Source organism: Diadema antillarum, unplaced genomic scaffold (genome assembly GCF_040938485.1).
Source record: "Diadema antillarum isolate AM-2024a unplaced genomic scaffold, OU_Dant_1.0 seq00001319_RagTag, whole genome shotgun sequence".
Classification (NCBI taxonomy): Eukaryota; Metazoa; Echinodermata; class Echinoidea; order Diadematoida; family Diadematidae; genus Diadema; species Diadema antillarum.
The window spans coordinates 334,707-356,173 of NW_027272091.1; the positions used below are offsets into that span (position 1 = coordinate 334,707).

At 40.5% G+C, this 21,467-nt stretch overlaps 1 protein-coding gene across 1 annotated transcript in view; it reads right to left on the reverse strand.

Moving 5' to 3' along the window:
* LOC139708193 (transformation/transcription domain-associated protein-like) overlaps positions 1-21,467 on the reverse strand; it is an 87,898-nt gene that overhangs the window by 11,474 nt on the left and 54,957 nt on the right. Inside the window, exons 48-68 of the mRNA XM_071620168.1 lie at positions 20,664-20,757; positions 19,877-20,046; positions 19,199-19,374; positions 18,269-18,411; positions 17,598-17,700; positions 16,486-16,596; positions 15,472-15,648; positions 14,827-14,964; positions 9,946-10,065; positions 8,862-9,005; positions 8,342-8,494; positions 7,570-7,728; positions 6,715-6,942; positions 5,877-5,972; positions 5,010-5,224; positions 4,384-4,552; positions 3,628-3,743; positions 2,763-2,975; positions 1,960-2,070; positions 1,143-1,337; positions 345-493 (exon numbers count right to left, since the gene is read on the reverse strand). Of these exons, the coding sequence (XP_071476269.1) occupies positions 345-493; positions 1,143-1,337; positions 1,960-2,070; positions 2,763-2,975; positions 3,628-3,743; positions 4,384-4,552; positions 5,010-5,224; positions 5,877-5,972; positions 6,715-6,942; positions 7,570-7,728; positions 8,342-8,494; positions 8,862-9,005; positions 9,946-10,065; positions 14,827-14,964; positions 15,472-15,648; positions 16,486-16,596; positions 17,598-17,700; positions 18,269-18,411; positions 19,199-19,374; positions 19,877-20,046; positions 20,664-20,757 (3,180 nt within the window). The remainder of the gene's footprint in view (positions 1-344; positions 494-1,142; positions 1,338-1,959; positions 2,071-2,762; positions 2,976-3,627; positions 3,744-4,383; positions 4,553-5,009; positions 5,225-5,876; positions 5,973-6,714; positions 6,943-7,569; positions 7,729-8,341; positions 8,495-8,861; positions 9,006-9,945; positions 10,066-14,826; positions 14,965-15,471; positions 15,649-16,485; positions 16,597-17,597; positions 17,701-18,268; positions 18,412-19,198; positions 19,375-19,876; positions 20,047-20,663; positions 20,758-21,467) is intronic.

Genomic DNA, 21,467 nt, shown 5'->3' on the forward strand with positions numbered 1-21,467 from the left:
AAACACATCTCAATATCAAATTTAGCACTCATTGACTTTGATCAGTCTCACAAACACACACACATGCACAGACACACACAGAAATACAGCAAAAAGGAAATGTATGCAACCATCTTCAGTCGGCAAGTTGCCTTGGAATGACAATTGTCACGCTAATAATTAGAATTCAGCTTCCTGAATGGCTGTTGATGCGAGAAGTTGCTATTCTAGTGAGAGTTTTATTCCTTACAACTTTTGTAAAATGGGACTCTGATGCTTGGAATGTTTAGGAGGGAAGGCAGGAGGAGGGAGGGGTGGTGGAAGAGAGAAGGGGTGAGTTTTTGTGCCTAATGTCCATCACTCACACTTCTCCCTGTGTTCGATCTTGTGGGTCAAGTACAGGGTCCTGATGGGGAAGTAGAGAGCCTGGGGGTAGACACGCCCGACTTGCATCAGGATGCTGATGATGAGGTCGCCTTCCCCTCCTACCAGACACGTCAGCAGCTGTGGAATCCTGAACGTGGACAAAAAGGCATGACTTGTAGCATCATCCTGCGACACTCACTGCAGCTTTGTAGCTTCATGAAGGACTGCCAACATTCAAGCCTCAAAATCATGGAGTCTCCATATAGCTTTCTGGTAGATACTTGTGTGATTACTTTCATCTCCAAGGACAATATCAATTCTAAAATCAGAGAGGTTTTTATATTCTGCTCTTCAGACTTGAAGAAATAGTTCAAGATTCAGGGAACTTAGCATCCCAGGTACCATTCTTATACATGTATATATAGCCGACATTATTGCTAGAACATGCCAACACCCTCACTGGTTCTCTATGAATAAAGTGTCACTATTACTGTGTACCATTATTCTCATCAACATTGCCAGGATTATAATCAAGTGGCTTCAGTGGCATTAAATTTGCAGCCATCTGCATCATCTTATCATCTTTTCCTTTTGCAGTTTGGTTCATTTGTTCTTTTACAGCATGTGGTCAAGTGATGACAGAATACAGATATTTTGCAACTAATCAGTCTTTATTTTCATCAACTCGCTGATAACCATTTACTCTAGACACAAATGGCTGTCTCTACAAGTGAGGATTGTTGTGAATCTGTACAGCGTAGGGATACAAAGATTATCGCGTTGAGATGATGAGTTACCATGGCAACCACTGGATGGGGGGCACACCCACAGAGTACTTGTCCACAGCTTTGGCCAGTGGGTGGTCAGCCTTCTCGTCGTCGTACGTGATGAGCCAGAGCACCTTGGCCAGGTACTTGCGGGACTTGCTCTCGTTCTGGTGTCGGCAGGCGTGCAGAAAACAGGTGATGGCTGACTCACCAAGAGACATTTGTCTGTGGGTGAGAGAGGGAGATTGACAGAATTAGATTGATGAATAGGTAAATAGATGCACAGAAAAACAGATAGATGAATATAAAGATTGATAGAGATATAGGTAGATAGATGATAGACAGATATACAGATAGGTAGATAGACAGACAGATAGTGTAGATTGATTGACTAATAGATAGAGAAATGGATATATAGGGAGATTGATAGACAGGAAGATACATTGTAGGTAGAGAGATAGGTAGATAGATAGACAGAATGATAGATTAGATAGACAGGTAGATGGATAGACAAATAGACAGAGAAAAATATATATAGATAACTCAATAAATAGATAAACAGATAGACAGATGGAAAGATACATATGCAAAGATAGGCAAATAGAAAGACAGAAAGATAGATTAGATAGACAGGTAGATGGATAGACAGATAGAAAGATAGATTAGATTTATAGACAGATAGATGGAAAGATAGATAAATATATAGGCAGATAGCTAGAAAGGCAGAGTTCAAATCACAAGTACTCTACTTTTATATCAGATACTAGCAATGAATGCTAATAAAAATGATAACACAAAGATAAAACATCACACTACAGAAATAGGGTCGCTAGGTGCAGACACTCACTTGTCTTTACAGAAGATCTGCTCCAGGTAGTCGCCCCAGAGAGCCCAGGCCTTCACCAGGGTGTCATGCATTTGGACGGCGGCGGAAAACGTCTTGTTTGCCTCATCAGACCTGGGCAGGCGGAGAAAAATGTTGTCACGGTTGAACTAACTTGCATATGATATTCAGTAAGTATCCAAATGATGCACAGGTCCAAGTGTCTATGAGTGTGTCCGTAGGAATATTGTGCGCATCGGTTAACTATGGAATTGTTTAACTCATGAGGCACAGCCAATTGGGATAGACTAGTTTCCATAGTTACTGCATGCATACCATTCTTACTGACAAATAAAAAACATGTGCATCATCTGTTTTATAAAATGGTGGACAAATGTTGGCCCCAAATCCATCTTTTTAAAGTACGCATGATGTAATGCATGTCATGTCATAGAAGGGGTGTCCTATGACTGTGATGAAAAAAAGAGGTGAATTGTACGAATATTTCATTGTAAACTATCATGATTTAATGAGATTCACAATTATACAGTCAACAGTCTCTTTGAAATATGTTCCTCTTTCAGCCTCACACATGCATCCTCCACACAGGATCAATAAGTACATACATGTATTAGCGTATCTTGCTGTAGCATTGCCTCTTGATTTCCTTGGCACTGTTTTATGAACAGTGATGACATGCTATATATGGAGCGTGGAGGACAGAATATTTTCACCATGACGAAATGGCAAAATAAACTCTCCTTTCATTAAGCAGGATCACATCATCAACTTACAATCTCTCACTCCTCAGAGGTAAGTAAACCCACCTCCCAACCTGGGCCAGGAACATGCCCTTGAGGGCGTAGAACTCGGCGGTCATCTCCCGGCTGAAGTACTTGAGGTTGGTGGACTCGATGACCTCCAGCCCCTCCTGCAGCTCCTGCTTGCCCATGGTGCCCGCCATCTGCAGGTAGCACTTCACCTGCTGCCGGATCTTCTGGAAGCAGTCCACCACCGGTACGCTCGGGATGGTGTGTATCCTAGCAACGCATCATCATTAGTCAAGAGCATCCATTATCACCAGTGATTTTGTAAATTTCAAAACATAAGGAATAGGATGATAACAGGTAACTTCTTCTCATAAAACAAAAGTACTACAGACAGATGATGGAGATTAAGTGTTGCTAAGCAACACATCATCATAAAGATATTAGTTGGACTTTGCGATAAAGGAACATGTTGAAAACGCGGACCATCCAGCGGCAAAGTCATTGGAGAACTATCCATACAAGCAACTGAAATGACAATTATTGTCAATACAATTCAATACATTGCAGACTGCTGGAATGTGATTCTCTGCATTACTGATATTTCTTAGACTTTATGTCAAACTGCATGCAAGAAAGATGCTTTGTGCATACCTATAGCCATTCACATGCGTGACAAGGATTGATACCGTTGGAAAAATTTGGACAGAAAGACGTCATAAATAGTGAGAGAAAGATAACCACAGTATCATCACACTAGGGTTAACAGCTTTAACATGGCTAGCAAATTGGGCACTCTGTGATTAATTCCTGTCTCGAAGTCATCCACATGAGAATGTGGCATGGCATTAAGGTCAGAGGTTGAATGAGGGCAGAACTCCGAAAGGTACCCCAGTAAAAAGGCGAATCCCTTGGACAGCCATACCTGCTGAGAGAGTCCAGGGCTGGTCCAATCAGGTTGTGCTTCCTGGCCACCTTGCCATAGTTGATGATAGACTGGGCTGAAGCGTGCACACCCAGCATGATGTTGTTGTGTTGTTGCTGTAAAAAGAGAGAAATAAAAAAATAGTAGAATCAACACACACACACACACACCTACAAATCTCATTAACTCTGTGTGCTTTGAGTGCCAACTGGTACAGAAAACCCCATAGCGTTGTACACACTGTCCAAAGTCCATGACACAGAAAGGGCTAAAAGCAACTATGCTGTCCAACTGAAAGTCATGCTTCTTATCTGTAATCTGTGATTTTTACTGGATTCTGCTACATATACAATTAAACAGATTCATCATTTGCAGCAGCATTTAGCCTCACCTCAACTAGATCATATTGAATGTGTACATAGTTTGTGTGGTTAACCTGTTGAAGATGTACTCATTTTGCTATAACATGCATACTCCTTTCATACTTGGTGTTAGATTATTGTTTTCATTTGAGTCACAAATTATTACATCATGTTTTTCTATCACATTAAAAGGAGCTGAAGACTAGACAAAGCTTGAATTACCCTCCAGAGAAAAAAAAAATTGGAGGTAAAGTGGTCAAAGCTTAATTGGGAGGGTGGAAGACAAATTTGTTCTGGTTAAAAAAGGGCTTCCAGTGTTCCCACTAAAGTGGTTCCCAATTACTGGGTGAGCACTGCATCCATTTCCGCAGATACAGTGTATGCAAGGTGTTGCAGGTGTCTCACTGGCTAAAGAAGGAAACTTAATTTCACCACTCACATTGTCCCCGGAGGTATTGGAGGAGTTGTCATAGGCCTGTACGATGGCCTGGTAGTGGTGCTGCCTCCAGATGAATATGTCGCTCCAGTGACTCAAGTCATCTGACACCATCGGCAGACGGTTTCTAAACATATAGTAAAGTCAAAATATAACGATAATTGTCCCACTACTTGAACTACTACTACTACTACTACTACTGCTACGACTACGACTACGACTACTACTACTACTACTACTACTACTACTACTACTACGACTACTACTACGACTACGACTACTACTACTACTACTATCACTACTACTACGACTACTACTACTACTACTACTACTACTACTACTACTACTACTAGAACCTCTACTGTTACCACTATCCATTGCCGATATAACAATACTTTTATTGCTTTTATTGCTATTACTACTATTATTACTTCTACTTACTATCTACTGCTACTACCACATCTACTTTGACACTATTGTTACCTCTCCCACTATTGCAGTAACTTAGCACACCCGCTACCTGTACCACTTCCATCTCTACCGGTAGTACTCCCCCACCCCCACCACCACCACTCTTTCTTTACCTCCAAGTCTTGACGATGGCCTTCATGTCGTGCAGGCTCTGTGTGCGGCCCAGGTTGGAGGGCTGGAGGCCGTGGTGGACCTGAGACGCCTCCTGCAGCTCCATGATGCGCTGGGTGGCCTGGAGGAGCGGGGTGTGGGCCTGGGTCACATAGTGGGGCAGACGCCTCCACTCCTCCAGCGCCTGCTTGCTGGACATCTCCACCAGCCTCTCAATCTGGGTGGAGTGAAAAAAAAAATACATCTCCCGAATGATCTCAATTTGGTGACATTCAAATTACAGAGCATTGTACCCCACCCCCATATCTTACAACATTTTTTTTTCCTGCGGCATCATTTACCTGCAATTGATAAAGCTCAATGAATCGCTCTTGCATTTGAAGTAAATGCACCATTCAAATAGAGCATTCAAGTTAAGGCAGGTTTCCCATGAAGACAGAATGAACAAGGTATCATGGAGAACTTCAAAATTGGTAAAGTTAACAATCAAAGTTTATGTATTCCCATACAGATGTACATATATCGGGTATGATCGAGTATGATAACTCAAATATTCAGCAAGAAAAGGCAGAAGAAAATCTTCCATATCATGTGCATCTACAAGCTTCAAAACTGTGGAGTCTTGAAACTAAAAGTGCCACATCAGTGGAATCTACATATTTAGTCCTGTATCAATCAACATTTCCACTCATCCATTCATTTGCAAAATAATTTATTTACTTCATCCATTCATCCAAGTCAGTCATTCAAAGGCCTCATTCATTAATCCAACTCTAAAACTTTCATTCCTCTGTCTATCCATTCTATTTTTCACTACTTTATCTTCACCATTGCCTGAGAGAAACTGAAACATTATAAACCTCACGCACCAGGGTAAGATTCTTCTCGTCGGGGTGGCAGATGGCGATGAAACCACGATACAGGTTCACCTTCCAGTTCATCTCACGGGGGCAGCTCTGCTCCACCTATAGCACAGTAATGGAAGTAGAAGGATAGCTTGGTGCACATGGAAAGAGGCAAGTCAATAACTGAACAATCCACCTAATTACAATTTGGGATACACAAATATAATCCTTCTCTTGCCAGGTAATGGCTGCCAAATCTCCCTATCGAGTAAAACTGTAAAAACTTCATGTAAAACGGTAAAACTCGAACAGCGGCAGTGCTAATTTATTTCCATAACAATGTGTTGACAAGGCTGTCAGTGCACAGCACGAGCTCCATTTGACTGTACAGGAAAAACATGGACCACTATCTCTTGCTCCAAACTACCATAGGTTAGTAGATTTTTAGAGCAACTGCTGCATGTGGGAAAAGAAATATAAAGTTATAAGCTCTGAAAATGCATTTCTGTTGTGAAGTGACAATGTTTCAGCCAAGATAAAAAGGAAAGTATCAGATGCAATTACTGCATATATGCTCTGCCCGTGCCTGCTGCACAGTAACTCCACATTACCGGAAAGTGCAGGAATCAACGTCGAAAGTGTGACCCCACTAGACCTCTGGTGTGTTGCATGTGGGTGCATAAGATCACCTCATTCATTAGCATGTAGTGTACAGCCAGTGTATGGACCTGACCGCTAGCGAGGAAGTGTTTACATTTATATGCGATACGAAGCATTGTTCTAAATACAGTCAAATTTAACAGTATTGGTAGCAAACATATCAAACCAGAAAGAGAGAGAGATATATAGGTGCCACGCCCACCTGTGCCAGAGCCTCCTTCATGGCAGCCCAGTTGGGTACCCTCCAGGCACTCTCCAGCACCAGACGGGGGTTGGTCTGCCCCTTGGTGTTACCATACTCCATCAGAATGTCCCACTGGCTGAGCTCCTTGCAGCACCGTACCCAGTGGCTCTCCCACAGGTGGTACTCCGGGAAGAGCATGTTGCTCGCCGGCCCCGAGTTGTGTTCCGACCGCGCCTTGGCCATTGCCTGGCCAGACCACAGGAAAAGAGGTTCAGACGAGTTTATTCATTTCATTCATGATTTTCAATTCTCACGAACCACATCATTATTAGCAGTAATAATATGATAATCATAATTTGCATTTATATACATGTAGGGTATAATATCCTAGAAGATTTTCTATGCACTTTACATAACTTCTGTTTGATACATCAGAAAAAAAAGAAGTTTTGCTACGGGTAGTATCTTGTGGATTAAAATCTCATAGTTCAACTGATGCTGCTGAAGAAATCATACCATCTTGGCTGTAACAGCAAGATATTGTGCATCAATATATCATCACTGGTAAGCAAACACATGCAGATTGAATGTCTCCAAACCATCCTGGAATACATTTGCCAACTCAAAGATAAGTTGTCGCAGATATCAGTGTGACAAAGAAGTACAAACGATCAGCTGGTAGAGGAAGTTCATTCTTTTCTGCTTCTGTTTCCAATAGAGCACGGCTCCACAGGAAGTGAATATTCATTTAACACTTTGCTTGACTGCTACTTCTTCACATGTCTTGATTACATGTGATCAAAGGAGAGACATCGACTGTCCATAGGGTGGACTACCACAGAGCCTGTGGTATCTTTCTTTAGTCCCACTCACCTGTTCATATGTGGTCTGGGCCTGCTCAAAGAACCCCTGCTGCTCGTAGGAGAGGGCCGTGGCCGTCTCAGGGAACTTGCAGCGTCTCTGCCAGAGCCCCGCCCACAGATCCTCCTCCTCCAGCCTCTCGTACAGTTCAGAGAGAGAGTCCAGGGTCTCCTGTGGGATTCGGAAGAGAGATGTGTGGTTTTCGGAGAACAAATCTGGCATTACATACGCCATTGTCAGCCTTTTTGAAAGGCATCATACAAATTTCTTTTGTGTGTGTGTGTGTTTTCTAAAGATGCACAATGTGGAAAGAAATCACTATGATCATAACTTGCAAACATTATACTCGTTTATTGGCGAAATTGATGCTTGCTCAAAAACATTTACTTTCTCGTCACAACCATAAAGTTTATAGTCTGCGTTCTCAAACTACCTGTAAAACAGACGGACAGATATCACTACATTGCTTAATAACGTCAATCTTGATTAGTTTTTTGCAGAGATGTTTGACTCTCACTGGCAGTGAATTTCAAAAAGTACAACACTCGTCTCCAAAATGGAGACTTACATAAGAAATCTAATGTGAGCACATAATGTATAAAACTTTCATGAAGTGCCCTGCATATGACATTAACATGCACAGACATCACTGCATAACCAAATTTGTGACTACTGTAGTACTCAATCACACATGCTAAGTGCTAACCAGCACAGATTCCGTTCTCTTTATCAACTCAGGGGATTAAAACTTCTCACAGACTTCCTCCCCCTGCCCCCAACCTACCTGTTGCATGGCAGCTGTGTTGTCCGGCTCACAGAAGTCGTAGACGCTTGAGCTGCGCGGCCGGTGGTGGTGGCTGCTGAAGCCACTGGTGATAGCGTTCTGCTCCAGCATCAGGATACAGCGGTGCCACAGATTGTGACTCTTGCCGAGGTACTGGGGTTTCGCAAGACAAAAAAAATCACACGGTGAAATGCAATAAGAACCAGCCACACATGCATGTCATTTATAACATTGCTATATGAAAGCTATTTCTATGATGTAAACTAGATTACTTTGGTGGAAAAGATGGTGACACAGACTAACCTGAAAATACAAATTATTTTATCAAGAATTTGCCATATTCCTTTCAATAGCAAGCAGCCAATACTGCAGTCAATGACATCCATTATCACAGAAGTTCAATTTTGATAGCAAAAAGGTACTTTTTCTTACTCATTACTAATGGCTGTTTTCCAAACTGCTCACATAGTCCTCTTAAATGGATTCAGTGAGACTTGTCTCATGATATAGGGTCACTCACCCTCAGCACACATGGTCTGATACTGATGGCTGGTGTGCATCTGGACACAGCCTCCACAAAGGTATGGATGGTACTCCTGGGGGCGTCCTTCTGGTACTGGTGGCTGCCGCTGCACAGGAACGGGCTGACTTCCTGGGATAGGGTCTGCAGGGATTGTAAAGAGAAGTGAAAACATCTGAAATCATCACTTTGATCAATCATCTTTCATGATCATAGTCACCTTCAGTTGACATCACCAGCACCATTCAAATTACCAGAACTTTAGTGAATGGAAACTTTATTATCTTGATCCTCACTGGCTGTACAAGCTATTCCTTGTCTATTTCATTTGTATTCTTCCTCTTCATCCTCCTCCTTCCCTCTTCCTCCAACTCCTCCTCCTTTTCCTCTTTTCCTCTTCATCCTTCTCATCTTCTCCCTGTTGAAATTATGAGCTATCTCATACTTCCCTTCACAGATTCCAATTTGTGGGTATGTGTGTGCAGGACTGACCACATCATTGGCTTTGCACCTCACTCTTTGCGAGAAGTGGGGTCAGATTTTTACGGAGGAGAGTGTTTTGTCTCCTACTGGCACAAAATGAGCCATTTGAGTGCAAGGCAGGCACGCTACTGACAGAGCCACCTTACTGCCTGAGTCATCCAATTAACCCTTTATGTGCCTGAAGACTCTACACATTTGGAGCTATGAATTGCTATGCCTTTTCACCAGTATTCATTACCCCCTCCACACTTGACCTAATTAGATAAAAGTTTGCCAGCCCACTAGAGAGATATAACAATGCCTCATTCCAAATGGAAGGCTAGACACAAGAAAGAGTGGGAGGAATACTTAATCTCTATTCTTGAAGAAATAGTTTCCAGAATGAAGACTAGGTAATCTCTATTCTTTGGCAAGTAGTTTCCAGAATTGGAAGCGGGTAATCTCTACTCTTTCCCCAGATAGTTTCCTGAAATCTTTGCTAACTGGCAAAGAAAGCACCTGTCAATGAACATGCCAACCAGTAGACAAAGCACTGTAGGGTTTAAAAACATGACCCAAAACAAAGATAACGATTCTGGCCGAGTACAGCGCCACCACTCACCGTCTGCTCCTTCTCGTTGAGAATCTTCCAGACCTTGGGGAAAGCCCTGACCCAGAGGGAGTGGGTCAGCTCCGTGTCGCTGTGACACAGCTGGGAGACGGCTTGTAGGAAAGTGAAGGTCTGGCAAGGTATAAACAATCAAACAGACAAACAACCATGATCAGCATGTATTGATGCGGATTTTGAATCATGCAGGTAGTGTAATATCTACATGTCCTTTAACCCTAACTTACCTGGGCTATTTAGCAAGCTTGAATTCCTGGGGGGGGGGGGGGGGGGGGCATTATGGCCCCCCCCCCCCCCCCCCTTCAGATCTCGGCCGTTGATCACGCGATCAAAGCAAAATTTTGCATGAACATAAAGTCGGATGCAATCTACAAGCCTGTTAAGTTAAATTTTCAAAAAATTTGCATTTTCTATTTTAAATTAATTAATTATGCAAATATATGCAAAAAACCTCATTTTCGTCTGTAATTGGCTTATAAAAGCTTATGGAATGCTGATTTTTGGTGTAAATATTCCTAGTGACATTTCGAACATTTGTGTGTAAAAAAAAGTTCGGTATCAAAATTAATTTCTTATGTTTTTTATTGTTTTATCATTTTTCTATATATTTCTCTGTTTTTTCGAACTTTTATTTTTGTTTTTTTCAGCAGAATTTGTCATACACATCTTTAGAAGCATAATTATACTAAAATAAATTGATTTCAGCCATTAAAATCAAAAATATGAATCTTTATATGAATCAATTGAAAAAACACAATTTGTATTGACTTTTGTACACAAAATCACGTTTTTGAGCAATTTTGGGGTTGACGAAAATTTTTTGAAGGGTATGCCCGGGCACGACAAATTTGGTCTCAAAAGTTGCGCGAGACTTGAAAGTAAAAAGTCAGCGAGCAACGCAGTCAACAATTTTGCGCGGCGGAATGGTCGCGGAATTCGTCGAGGGGGGGCCATTATGGCCCCCCCCCAGGTAAGTTAGGGTTAAAATGGTCTGCTGTTGTTTTTTACTCACATTTCTGCCCATACAGCACCATGGCACAAACATTTCCTCAAACGATTTTTTTCCCATAAGGATAAAGTATTATGTCAAATCCTATCCTCCGTTTTGGACAGAAAAAACAGAGTAGGGAATTCGAACCTCTGATCTTTTGATTCAACATTCAAATGATTTCTTTTATCTCTCTCTCATTTACAAGATGTACATCTCTGATTATGATCTCATACATAGACAGGGTAGAGCCAGGCAAAAACTGCCTTTTTTTCCAGTCAAGGTTTTCTCACTTGATTCTGGTACTTTAGACCCACAGATATAAATAGGTAGATTGATCAAGCCCATTCACAACCCATGCGTAGCTTTATAGCCAGCTGCGCGCACATTACATGCCGCCATTTTGTTAGTCTTCTGTTACGTCACGGCTTGCGATGAACAGGGCCAGGGGAGGTAAAAAAGAAGAAAAAAAAAGTCAGCGTAGGCCTGCGCTATGCTGTAACCCTGCAAACCCTGTTCTGCGCACGCAAGCCGTGACGTAACAAAAGACTAACCAAAATGGCGGAGATCGCGTGCGCTGGCTATGCTTTCAGACCCCACTTGATCATTCTACCTATATAGTTCTGTGTTTAGACCATACTTAACAAAATAAGCTTCTGCGCTATCTTGAAATCTGTCCCGAATCCAAGATGGCCGCCAAAAAATCCAAAATGGCCGCCAGAGGACCTAAAAAGTGCCTTCTGTGGTTAACATTTGTCTGGGGATGGTTTTTTTTTTTTACTGTATTTGATGATAAATGGTAAGAGAAATAAGATTCAAATGATAAAAATTAAAATCAGTCGTTTTTATTGCAAAAATCCAAGATGGCCGCCAGACGCAGCTCCCGAAATTGATAAATGTCATAACTTGAAAATTCAGGCTTAAATGGTATATATTTTACACCAGTATATCGCTTGTACAATATTTGAAGGAATGGCCTGGGGAAAAGCACAAAGAAAAGAATAAAAATATGTTATTTCTCATTTATTTAATCAAAATATCAATTATTTAAAAAATCTGGCATTTCATGGAACACGAGACATATTACATTCATTTCTGTCATAAATATATGGCTATTATTGCTGCCTGAAACTCTGAAGTTTTTGTGACTAAACCACAAGACATAACAGACTAGAAATGTCGCTATGGCGACTGGTATGCCTCCGCCATAATGCATGATTCTCCTAATAGGTCTAGATAGTCCATGTGGACAATGAGTGATTACATTTTCACAAAACTGGCAAAATATTGAAATGACAAGTTTGTCAGAAATGTGTTGAATGTTCACCTTCCTTGAACTTGGTTTAATTGGATGAATAGGAGAGCATGTATTTGGGGATTTAAGGACTTTAACTTGACTTTGACCCATTCATACATTTATGCATTGAGTAATTTTCATGGTACCAGTATGGAGAAAAAGTGCAATTTCTGTACTGAATAGTAAATTGTCACCATGTTCATCTGGCCTTAGACCCTAAAATTCATAAGATAATCACTTTCAGGTAGAACATGCATAGATATGCAGTAGGTTTCACGATAAATTGAGCCACTTCCGAGATATGGAGGAAAAAGTTAGTTCAGCACTTTCACTTGATCTTTGACCTTTTGACCTTTGAGGCAATAAAAAAAGAAAAAGAAAAAAAAACTCTCCAGAGAATTTCTATTAGGTTACACATGCATACACCAAGTGTAAAAAAAAAAATACTAATCCTGCTGGCATTGCATGAACATGAGGGAAATAGTAAAATTTTGAAGTGTTGCACTTGACCTTTGACCCCATGAACCCTACATTCTCTAGATAATCACTGCCAGTCAGTACATGTATATATACTATGTTCCATGAAGATACCTTGAACAATTTTCCAATTTACAGAGAAAAAAACGAAGTTTTAATACTTTTACTCGACCTTTTGACCTTTGACCTTTGACCTCATGACCCAAACTTTCACCAGAGAATCTAAATTGGGTAATACATGTATACACTAAGTTTCAAGAAAATATCTTCAGGCATTGCATAGATATGGTGGAAATAGTGAAATTTTATGTATTTGACCTTGACCTTTTGACCTTTGACCTTGAGCACGTGCACCCAAAAGTTGATAGGCACAACTTCACCCCCTAATACACATACATGCCAAGTTTCATCAGGATACCTCAACAGCTTTTGATAGTTACCTTGTCCACAAAATTCATTACGGACGGACGGAAAGACGGACGGACGGACGGAAGGACGGACGGACGGACGGACGGACGGACGGAAGGACGGACGGACGGACGGACAACCCGAAAACATAATGCCTCCGGCACCACTTCGTGGCGGAGGCATAAAAATTACTCATATGGGACTGGCCATGGGAATTAAGATTATCAGGAGAAAATTGAATAAAATGCATTAAAAATATATAATTTTCATTTTCAGAGGTAAATATTTATGACAGACATGATGATCATGCCCACGTAAGTATTTTTATACTCACAACATCTACGCAAAGTCACAAATTAATTCACAAATTAGGCAGCCTGTCAGGTAAAAAAAGGTTGTTTTACTTAAGTCCATTAGCACTGCATTTTCAGTACACGCACGTACACATTATTCATATGCAGTAGCCTTTGCCTGCGCAATGTATCTCTGCCAAGTGTGCATTAAATGAGTGGGTATGGTCAGCCTTGATCAGAAATTTAAAAAATCGGGACAAACCACAAAAAAGCGTACAAGCGTATTTTTATCAGAAAAATCGGAAAAATACGGCTAAATCGGAACAGTTGGCATACCTGTGGGACACTTAGAACCCTGGACAACCACAAGCCAGAAAATACAATAGGCCTACGGCTAGTACAGCTGGGCAAGAGCTGATCCAACCTTGATCTGAATTTTCAAACTTCATGGGAATTTCCATTTGAAATCTGAAATAGTGTTTCACCTGGGTTTTTGCCGGTAATCCATGCATCTGGATGGGGCAGAACCTTTAAGTTAGCATTACAGTCTCTTTAGTTCACAAAACCATACCCTGAAAAAAAGGCTTCAGAGAATGTCATAGTCCAATTCAGGTTAACGAGGGCCCAGTTGTAATAGCCATATTGAATTTTCTCGAAGATCAAACACTCAAATTGGCAAAATACATGCAGAAATAGATTCCTCACCCCTAAAAACCTAGGGGTAGACACCAAAATCATGGTCATAAACCTTTCAGAACAGATGTTATGACATTTATTAATTTCGGGAGCCGCGTCTGGCAGCCATCTTGGATTTTCGCAATAAAAACAACTGATTTTGATTTTAATCCACTGAATCTTATTTCTCTTACCATTTATCATTAAATACAGTTAAAAAAAAACCCATCCCCAGACAAATCTTAACCACAGAAGGCACTTTTTAGGTCCTCTGGCGGCCATCTTGGATTCGGGACAGATTTCAAGATGGCGCAGAAGCTTATTTTGTTAAGTATGGTCTAAAGTACCAGAATCAAGTGAGAATACCTTGACTGGAAAAAAAGGCAGTTTTTGCCTGGCTCTGCCCTGTCTAACATGAGACATCTTTGTATCAACAGATGAAAAACCAGAACTTCCGTCTAAAGCATGTGAATGTAGCAGGTTGTCGTGATGGTTCCATGACATTTGCTCCTGCGACAATTGCTCCCATGAAATATCTGCACGCTAAGCCAAACATAAGTTCTACCCACATACACAAGCCTAACCTAATCCTAATCCTCACATCAAACTATACCTAAAACCCTATCACAACTCTAACCTTAAGGCCTTGGGGAAAAGAAGACCAAAGCAATTGTCACAAGTAGCAAATGTTATGTCACCGTCGTGGAAAGGGGTCATTGATCAAGTAGTGAACAGACCTTGACGTTTCGGAGGCTCTCCAGAAACTTGATGTCCCTGGTGATGAGTTGCTGTAGCTGTTGCCTGGGTTCCGAGGAGGGGGCAGTGGAGGACACACCACCCTCATTCTGGGGTAATTCAATGTCGATCTCGACGTCCTGGGTGGAAGGGGAAGGATAAAGGAGCATTTGAGCTTGACAAGAATTTGTCAATTCAGACTAAAATCAAGAAATGACAATGACCAATTGAGTCTTTCCTCAGGCATCACAGTTCTTTTATAAGTGCAAGGTGAAAAGCCATACGCTTTCATTACATACTGAGCATGTCTCTTCAAATAGGCATTTGACCTGGGTAATAGCATCATAATCACTTCTGGTTTACTAAAGAAGATAGCAACATTTCAAGTAGTACATTTGACTTGCAGTGTTCAGTTGGCTGAAGTATCATGTTGTTGTGAGAACAGGGATGGTCAAACTTTGCAGTGTAGCAAATTTAGCTTTGCTTAACACATTGAGACAAGGTTGTAATGTTTTGTTCTCAACTTGAGATTCTATTCACCATAACAAAATGATCTTTTTAAGCCTAAAAAGTACTGTTTCAGCATCTGTGGCCTTCCAGATGCAATGTATAATTAAAGACGCTCTTTGCTGAATCTTATCACTCACCTCCTCCTTGTGCGAGTCCGACTCAACATCCATGGGCTCCTCCTTGACATGGGCGGCCAGCATGAAGGCTGCCTTCTCCTGACTGTCAGCCAGGTTGATGACCGACGTGATGGACGGCAGGGGGGACGTGTTGATGGTGGAGATCAGCGTGCTGTTGGAGCTGGACGACATCAGCAGCTGGAGAGGGGAAATGGAGGAGGACAACAGGTAAGTGGGATATGAATGGGTGTAAACAGAGACTGATTTAAAACATACGGATTGATTGATTGATTTGATTGTTTGATTGATTGATTGATTGATTGATTGATTGATTGATTGATGGATTGTCTGACTGATTGATTGATTGATTGACTGACTGACTGACTGACTGATTGATTATTGATTGACTGACTGACTGACTGATTGACTGACTGACTGATTGATTGATTGATTGATTGATTGACTGATTGATTGATTGATTGATTGACTGATTGATTGATTGATTGATTGACTGACTGATTGATTGACTGACTGACTGATTGATTGATTGATTGATTGATTGATTGATTGATTAATTGACTGATTGACTGATTGACTGATTGACTACAAGACAAGCAAACAGGAAAACAAAGTGGATATCTCAGAGGAGACAGAGAAATGGAAGATATACATTGTAGGTCTTTGTCTTCAACATCATCATCATCACGGCACTGTTACATTTGGTCATACAAGAGTGTACATTCAATGCTTTGTAGATTTATCACTGAACAGGGTTTCATTATCAAATGAAGGATAATTAGGATATAATGTCTTACACCCACTTACAAGAGAGCACATGAAGAAAAATGAGAAGACACAGACACACACAAAAAAATGCTTCAAAAATCAAGTTCAGCTGCAGTAGTGCATCATGTATCATACTATGACTATTCTTCATAACCTAAAGAATATTCAATATTACTCCTGATGCGCTCTTATGTACATGTACAAACACACACAGCTTAAAAGTTAATACATGACAAAAGAAATGTCTACCTCCACACATTGCTTCAGCCAGTAGTGGGAGCCCATTGCCTCCCAGTTCTGTGAGTCGATGATGTAGAGGAGTCGGTCAAACAGTCGTCTCCTGATGCTGGCATTGAACACCTACGGAAAACACAGATGGGCGGTGTCAAATATTTGTGTTATAATGAGTACTCACCAAATAATGAAACTCTGGTATATAGAGACAGGCGAATATTTCTAGAGCAAAATCACAAATCACATTAACATAGTACTTTTCTAAATTAGGATTCTACAAAATAATAGAGCAAAAAGGCATGCATGCAGCACAAGAAGAGAGAAATACAGTATTACACATGAAATATGACAGTGAGATACACGACTTGGCTATTCTTGGTGTAAAAGAAAAGTTACTACACAATGTATAAGAATACACCAAACACCTGAAATGCTCTGAAAAGGCTTTCATTTTGCACCACACACCTGGGTACTAGTATATAATAATGAAAAAGGAACATAGTGTAGAAGATACACCAAACACCAAAATGCTCTGGAAAGGTTTACACTTTGCTCCACACGACTAGGTAGCACATAACAATGAATAAGGATACACAGTGTATAAGGATACACCAAACACCTGAAATGTTCTGGAAAGGTTTTCATTTTGCACCACAGGACTGGGTAGCATATAACAATGAATAATAATACACAGTGTACAAGGAAACACCAATCACCTGAAACTCTCTGGAAAGGTTTGTATTTAGCACCACATAGGACTGGGGTAGCATATAACAATGAATTTCACCTCAATACCTTGTGATATCTGACATTCAGAACGTGTAAGCATTCATTACTAGAAGCCCTACACATTCCATGCACACTTTGCAATTCTCTGGTGACAGAGGAGCTATCTCATGAAATCTTCAAGGCAGAACATCTTGTAAGAATCATTGAATGTTTTCACTCACAAAAGCAAAAACAATGTAAAAGCACTTTTCTTTCATAAACATTGACTCTCGTTTCTCGGAGTCTTTCTTTCAAATTATTACTACGAACTATCAAAGGTAAACCAGTAATTATTATTTTTATTTGTTGTTAGTTTTTTTTTTCATAGGGGGATGCATTGCTGGAGTACTGCAACAGACCTCAAAGAACTTGGTCCGGATGTGGGGCTGGCTGCATCGCAGACCGGCCAGGAAGGCTGGTTCTAGCTTGGACGTCAGGTCACTACCGGCCAGAGAATCGTCCCTGGAATGTAAAAAGCGAAACAAAACACAGAGTGGATGCAAAACTGACTTATGCTGCACAGATTGCATTTGCAATGAATACTAGTACTGTTTCGATGATACATTTGTAATGAAACAAACACTAACAATAAACTGTCTAGGTACTGACATGGCTCACACAAATTTGGGTAAAACTATGATCACAAACAACATAAGAGTAACATACTTTAAAAGCTAGTTTATTACGATTCTTGGGAGTTTACACTGACAAAATTGAAAGGAATTCATATATCAAACCTCGATGAAGATTACAGGCGTAAATATTAGTCAGAGGTGAGACTGACATGATCATTCTGCTCTATATATTTTGTTCATCATCAAGAATTTATTCTCAAGTTTATCCAGCTATTAAAAAAAAAAAAAATAGGTTCAAATACAACTTCTAATAAAAATGTCACCTATATATATCAGATGGTGTCTTTTGAAATATAATTGTGAAAGGAAAAGTAACTTCAAAAAATGTTTCCCATTGGTTAGCTTTACCACAACCAAACATGTGTTTTCTGTACTAAATGGCTGGCTTTTCTCACCTGTAGACCCAGTTCACCAGCTCAAGGAACTGGGCGTTGAGTTCGGACTCCTCCGGGAAGCGCTTCTCCACGTACTGCATCAGTTTGACCAGGAGGATGGTCTTCTCCTTGGGGGAAGGGGACTGGTTTACCATCAGTGCCGTCTGGTTTGGGTGGGTTATCACGTCAGGGATGCCCGGGGGGTGGGAGGGAAAGGGACAGGAAAAATGGAAAGGCACGGGAGGCATGGGAAAGGCATGGGGGAAAGGTATGAAAAGAAACAGTCAAAAAGAAACATCCATATCAAGTAGTTTGAAATATTTTGTATTGTTTGTTTGCTGTGCATTATTCCCTGTTTGTATCATTTCCCATTTTCACTTCTAAGTGCTTGATGCACTTCTGTGGATATAGAATGTCACGCTATATGAGTAATTCCTATCATTATTATTATTGTTCACATTATTATTTAGCAATAGAAGCACAAAGTAACATTAATTTCATTGTAATACATTCTCATTAAAATATCTCGACTTCTGAGCTTGTACGCAAGGAAAAAAAAGTTTATTATAGTGGGGTATTGGTTTGAGTAGCAAATGAACACAAAATGTAATAAAGTTGTAGCACAAATTATCTTTACACCCTCATTCAAGAAGTGATCCTACCTACAAGATTCCAAATAAAGTGAAAAGGTGAGCACTTGCCTGGCAGTCACACATCCACCAATACATCAGAATCACAAAACTGATCATGTTGTGAGAATCAAAGGGAACCATCACAACCACCACCACCACCACCACAACAACAACAATGACAATGACGACAACAACAACAACAACAACAACAACAACAACAACAACAACAACATCAACAACCAACAACAACCAACAACAACCAACAACAACCAACAACCAACAACAACAACAGAAGAATGAACTTTTTTTCCAAACTGACCTTTGCCTTGACCCACTCCTCCACCATCTTCACGATGGTCTTGAGCACCTTGGCATCGGGGGACTTCTCAATGACCGACGTCAGGACCTGGACAAAGTTGCGCCTCATGTCGGTGCTCATCACGCCCACGCGGTTCTTGACCAGGTCGAGGCTGATGATCAGGAGCTCCGAGGCCACTGGGGGGTGCAGAGAAGGGGGGGGGGGAGGGGGAGAGAATTTTAGCAGCATAACCGAAGAGACATCACAAATTGTTGTGATCTTCTTATCCAGCAATGATGGGACATGGATTTGTAAACCAACTGTAAAGATTCATAACTATTGAATGCATTGACTGATTTTCCTCAAACTTCACTATAAACCTGCATCACTCATATTTCTGCATTTGAGATAGGCCCACATGTAATTTCCCTCTTTGAGGAGCAACAATGAAATCAAGTCCAACAGCAAAAAAAGAGAGATGATAATAGTAATGATAATGTATAAATGAATGAATAAATAAATAAATAAGTAAATAAATAAATAGATAAATACAAACAACCAAACAAACAAACAAATAAACAAATGAATAAATACATAGGTAAATAAACAAATAAATAAATAGATAAATACAAACAAACAAACAAACACAAATAAGTAAATAAATAAATAAATAAATTAAAAAAATGCCCGCAAACTCACAAGAGGTTGCGTCGGTGCTGCTGGGGTTGAGGTGCTCACGCGCCATCTTCTGTAGCGCCCTCATGAAGACGGTGATGAGGCGGTCAATGTAGCTGATGTTGTTGGTGCAGGCTGCCTTCAGGATCATGAGGGTGCCAAAGAGACCCGATGTGGGGGAGCCGTTGGTGGCCCTTTAAGTGAAAGAACAAGAAGAAGCATTGCACACACACACTTGTGATGATGTTCTGGAACATCAACTCGCTAGACTACTCCATGAGCAAATAAAATTCCTTTCACACCTTTCCATTTTCTTCTAATATACCAATGAAAAGTCATCACAATTTGAAAAAAGGAAAATGGGAGAAAGTCTATCACTTTTAAATCAAAACCTTACAGAAAGCATTTCCTTTTGTAACTGAGAGGAGTTCACTCAACATGGAATTTTCGATGACTTTAAGGAGAAACCCCTAGTCTTTGTTGATAACCAATTTATTTACTGTTCTTGTTTGTTGGGGATGGGAGTGTAAACTGAGAAAGGTACACATTTAGTTTAAAATCTTTGAATGTCGCTGCAAATTAACCCGCCCAAGATGATAGCTAATGATGATGCACTGACATCAATCGAACCTGACCTCCTGCAGATTTGACAATTGTTGCAACTTTTATCACATTGTGAAAATTGTACAAACACAGGCTCAATACAACACAACACACACACTCTCTGACACAAACACACGCAAATACAAACACGCACCCGCACAAACACATAATGGCTAATTCCACAAATCCGACAATTTAAAGACTTTACTTTTCGTAAGCGGTCAGTCCCTCGTAAATGACCTTCCCCACGCTGGCGTACAAGCTGTCCAGCTCCTCGTACTTGGACGCCACGTTTGACGTACCTGTGGTGTCGCGACAAAAAGGGAAGAGAAGCACCGAGATTGATGGAGAGCATCAAACCTTGCCTTCTTGGTGAGAAAAACAGCCTCCAAGTACAACCAAAATTGATATTAGTACCATGAACACTGTATATTGTATGCAGTGTTTTCATTTTTGCAAATTTTGTGAGCACGTGTGTATGGTGATATTCATGAAATACACAAACAGCTTGTGAAAATACTGCCTCACGAAACAGCCCAGCATCAAATGAGCTGTGTATTGTCATCAAGAGATGTAAAAAATCACTAAATTTTCTCCTGAAAAGGGAAAATACATATTTCTCTTTTCATCACTGTGGTTCTTGACGGCAAATTCAATCACTCACGAAACTGTCTTATTCACAAAATATTAGACTTGTAAAATACATGGTGTATACAGAAGATGTCCTTGTATTAAGGGCTACAGTATTTATGACATATGGCCACCTGCATGATCCTTCTTTATTTTCAACAGTTTTCTTGCTGTACTCCAATCTGTGAATTGATTAGATGATTATACTCCTCAACTTGATGAGGAATATGCCCACAAGTTTGTCCTGTATTCATTTGAATAGATTTTAAGGGTTAGGCATTTAGAAATTACCATGGTGAGGTGTTCATATCCTGCCTGTAAACAATAAATTCTTACATCAAAATCCATCTTGTACAGTGGTAGGAAAATTCTTGTGACTTGC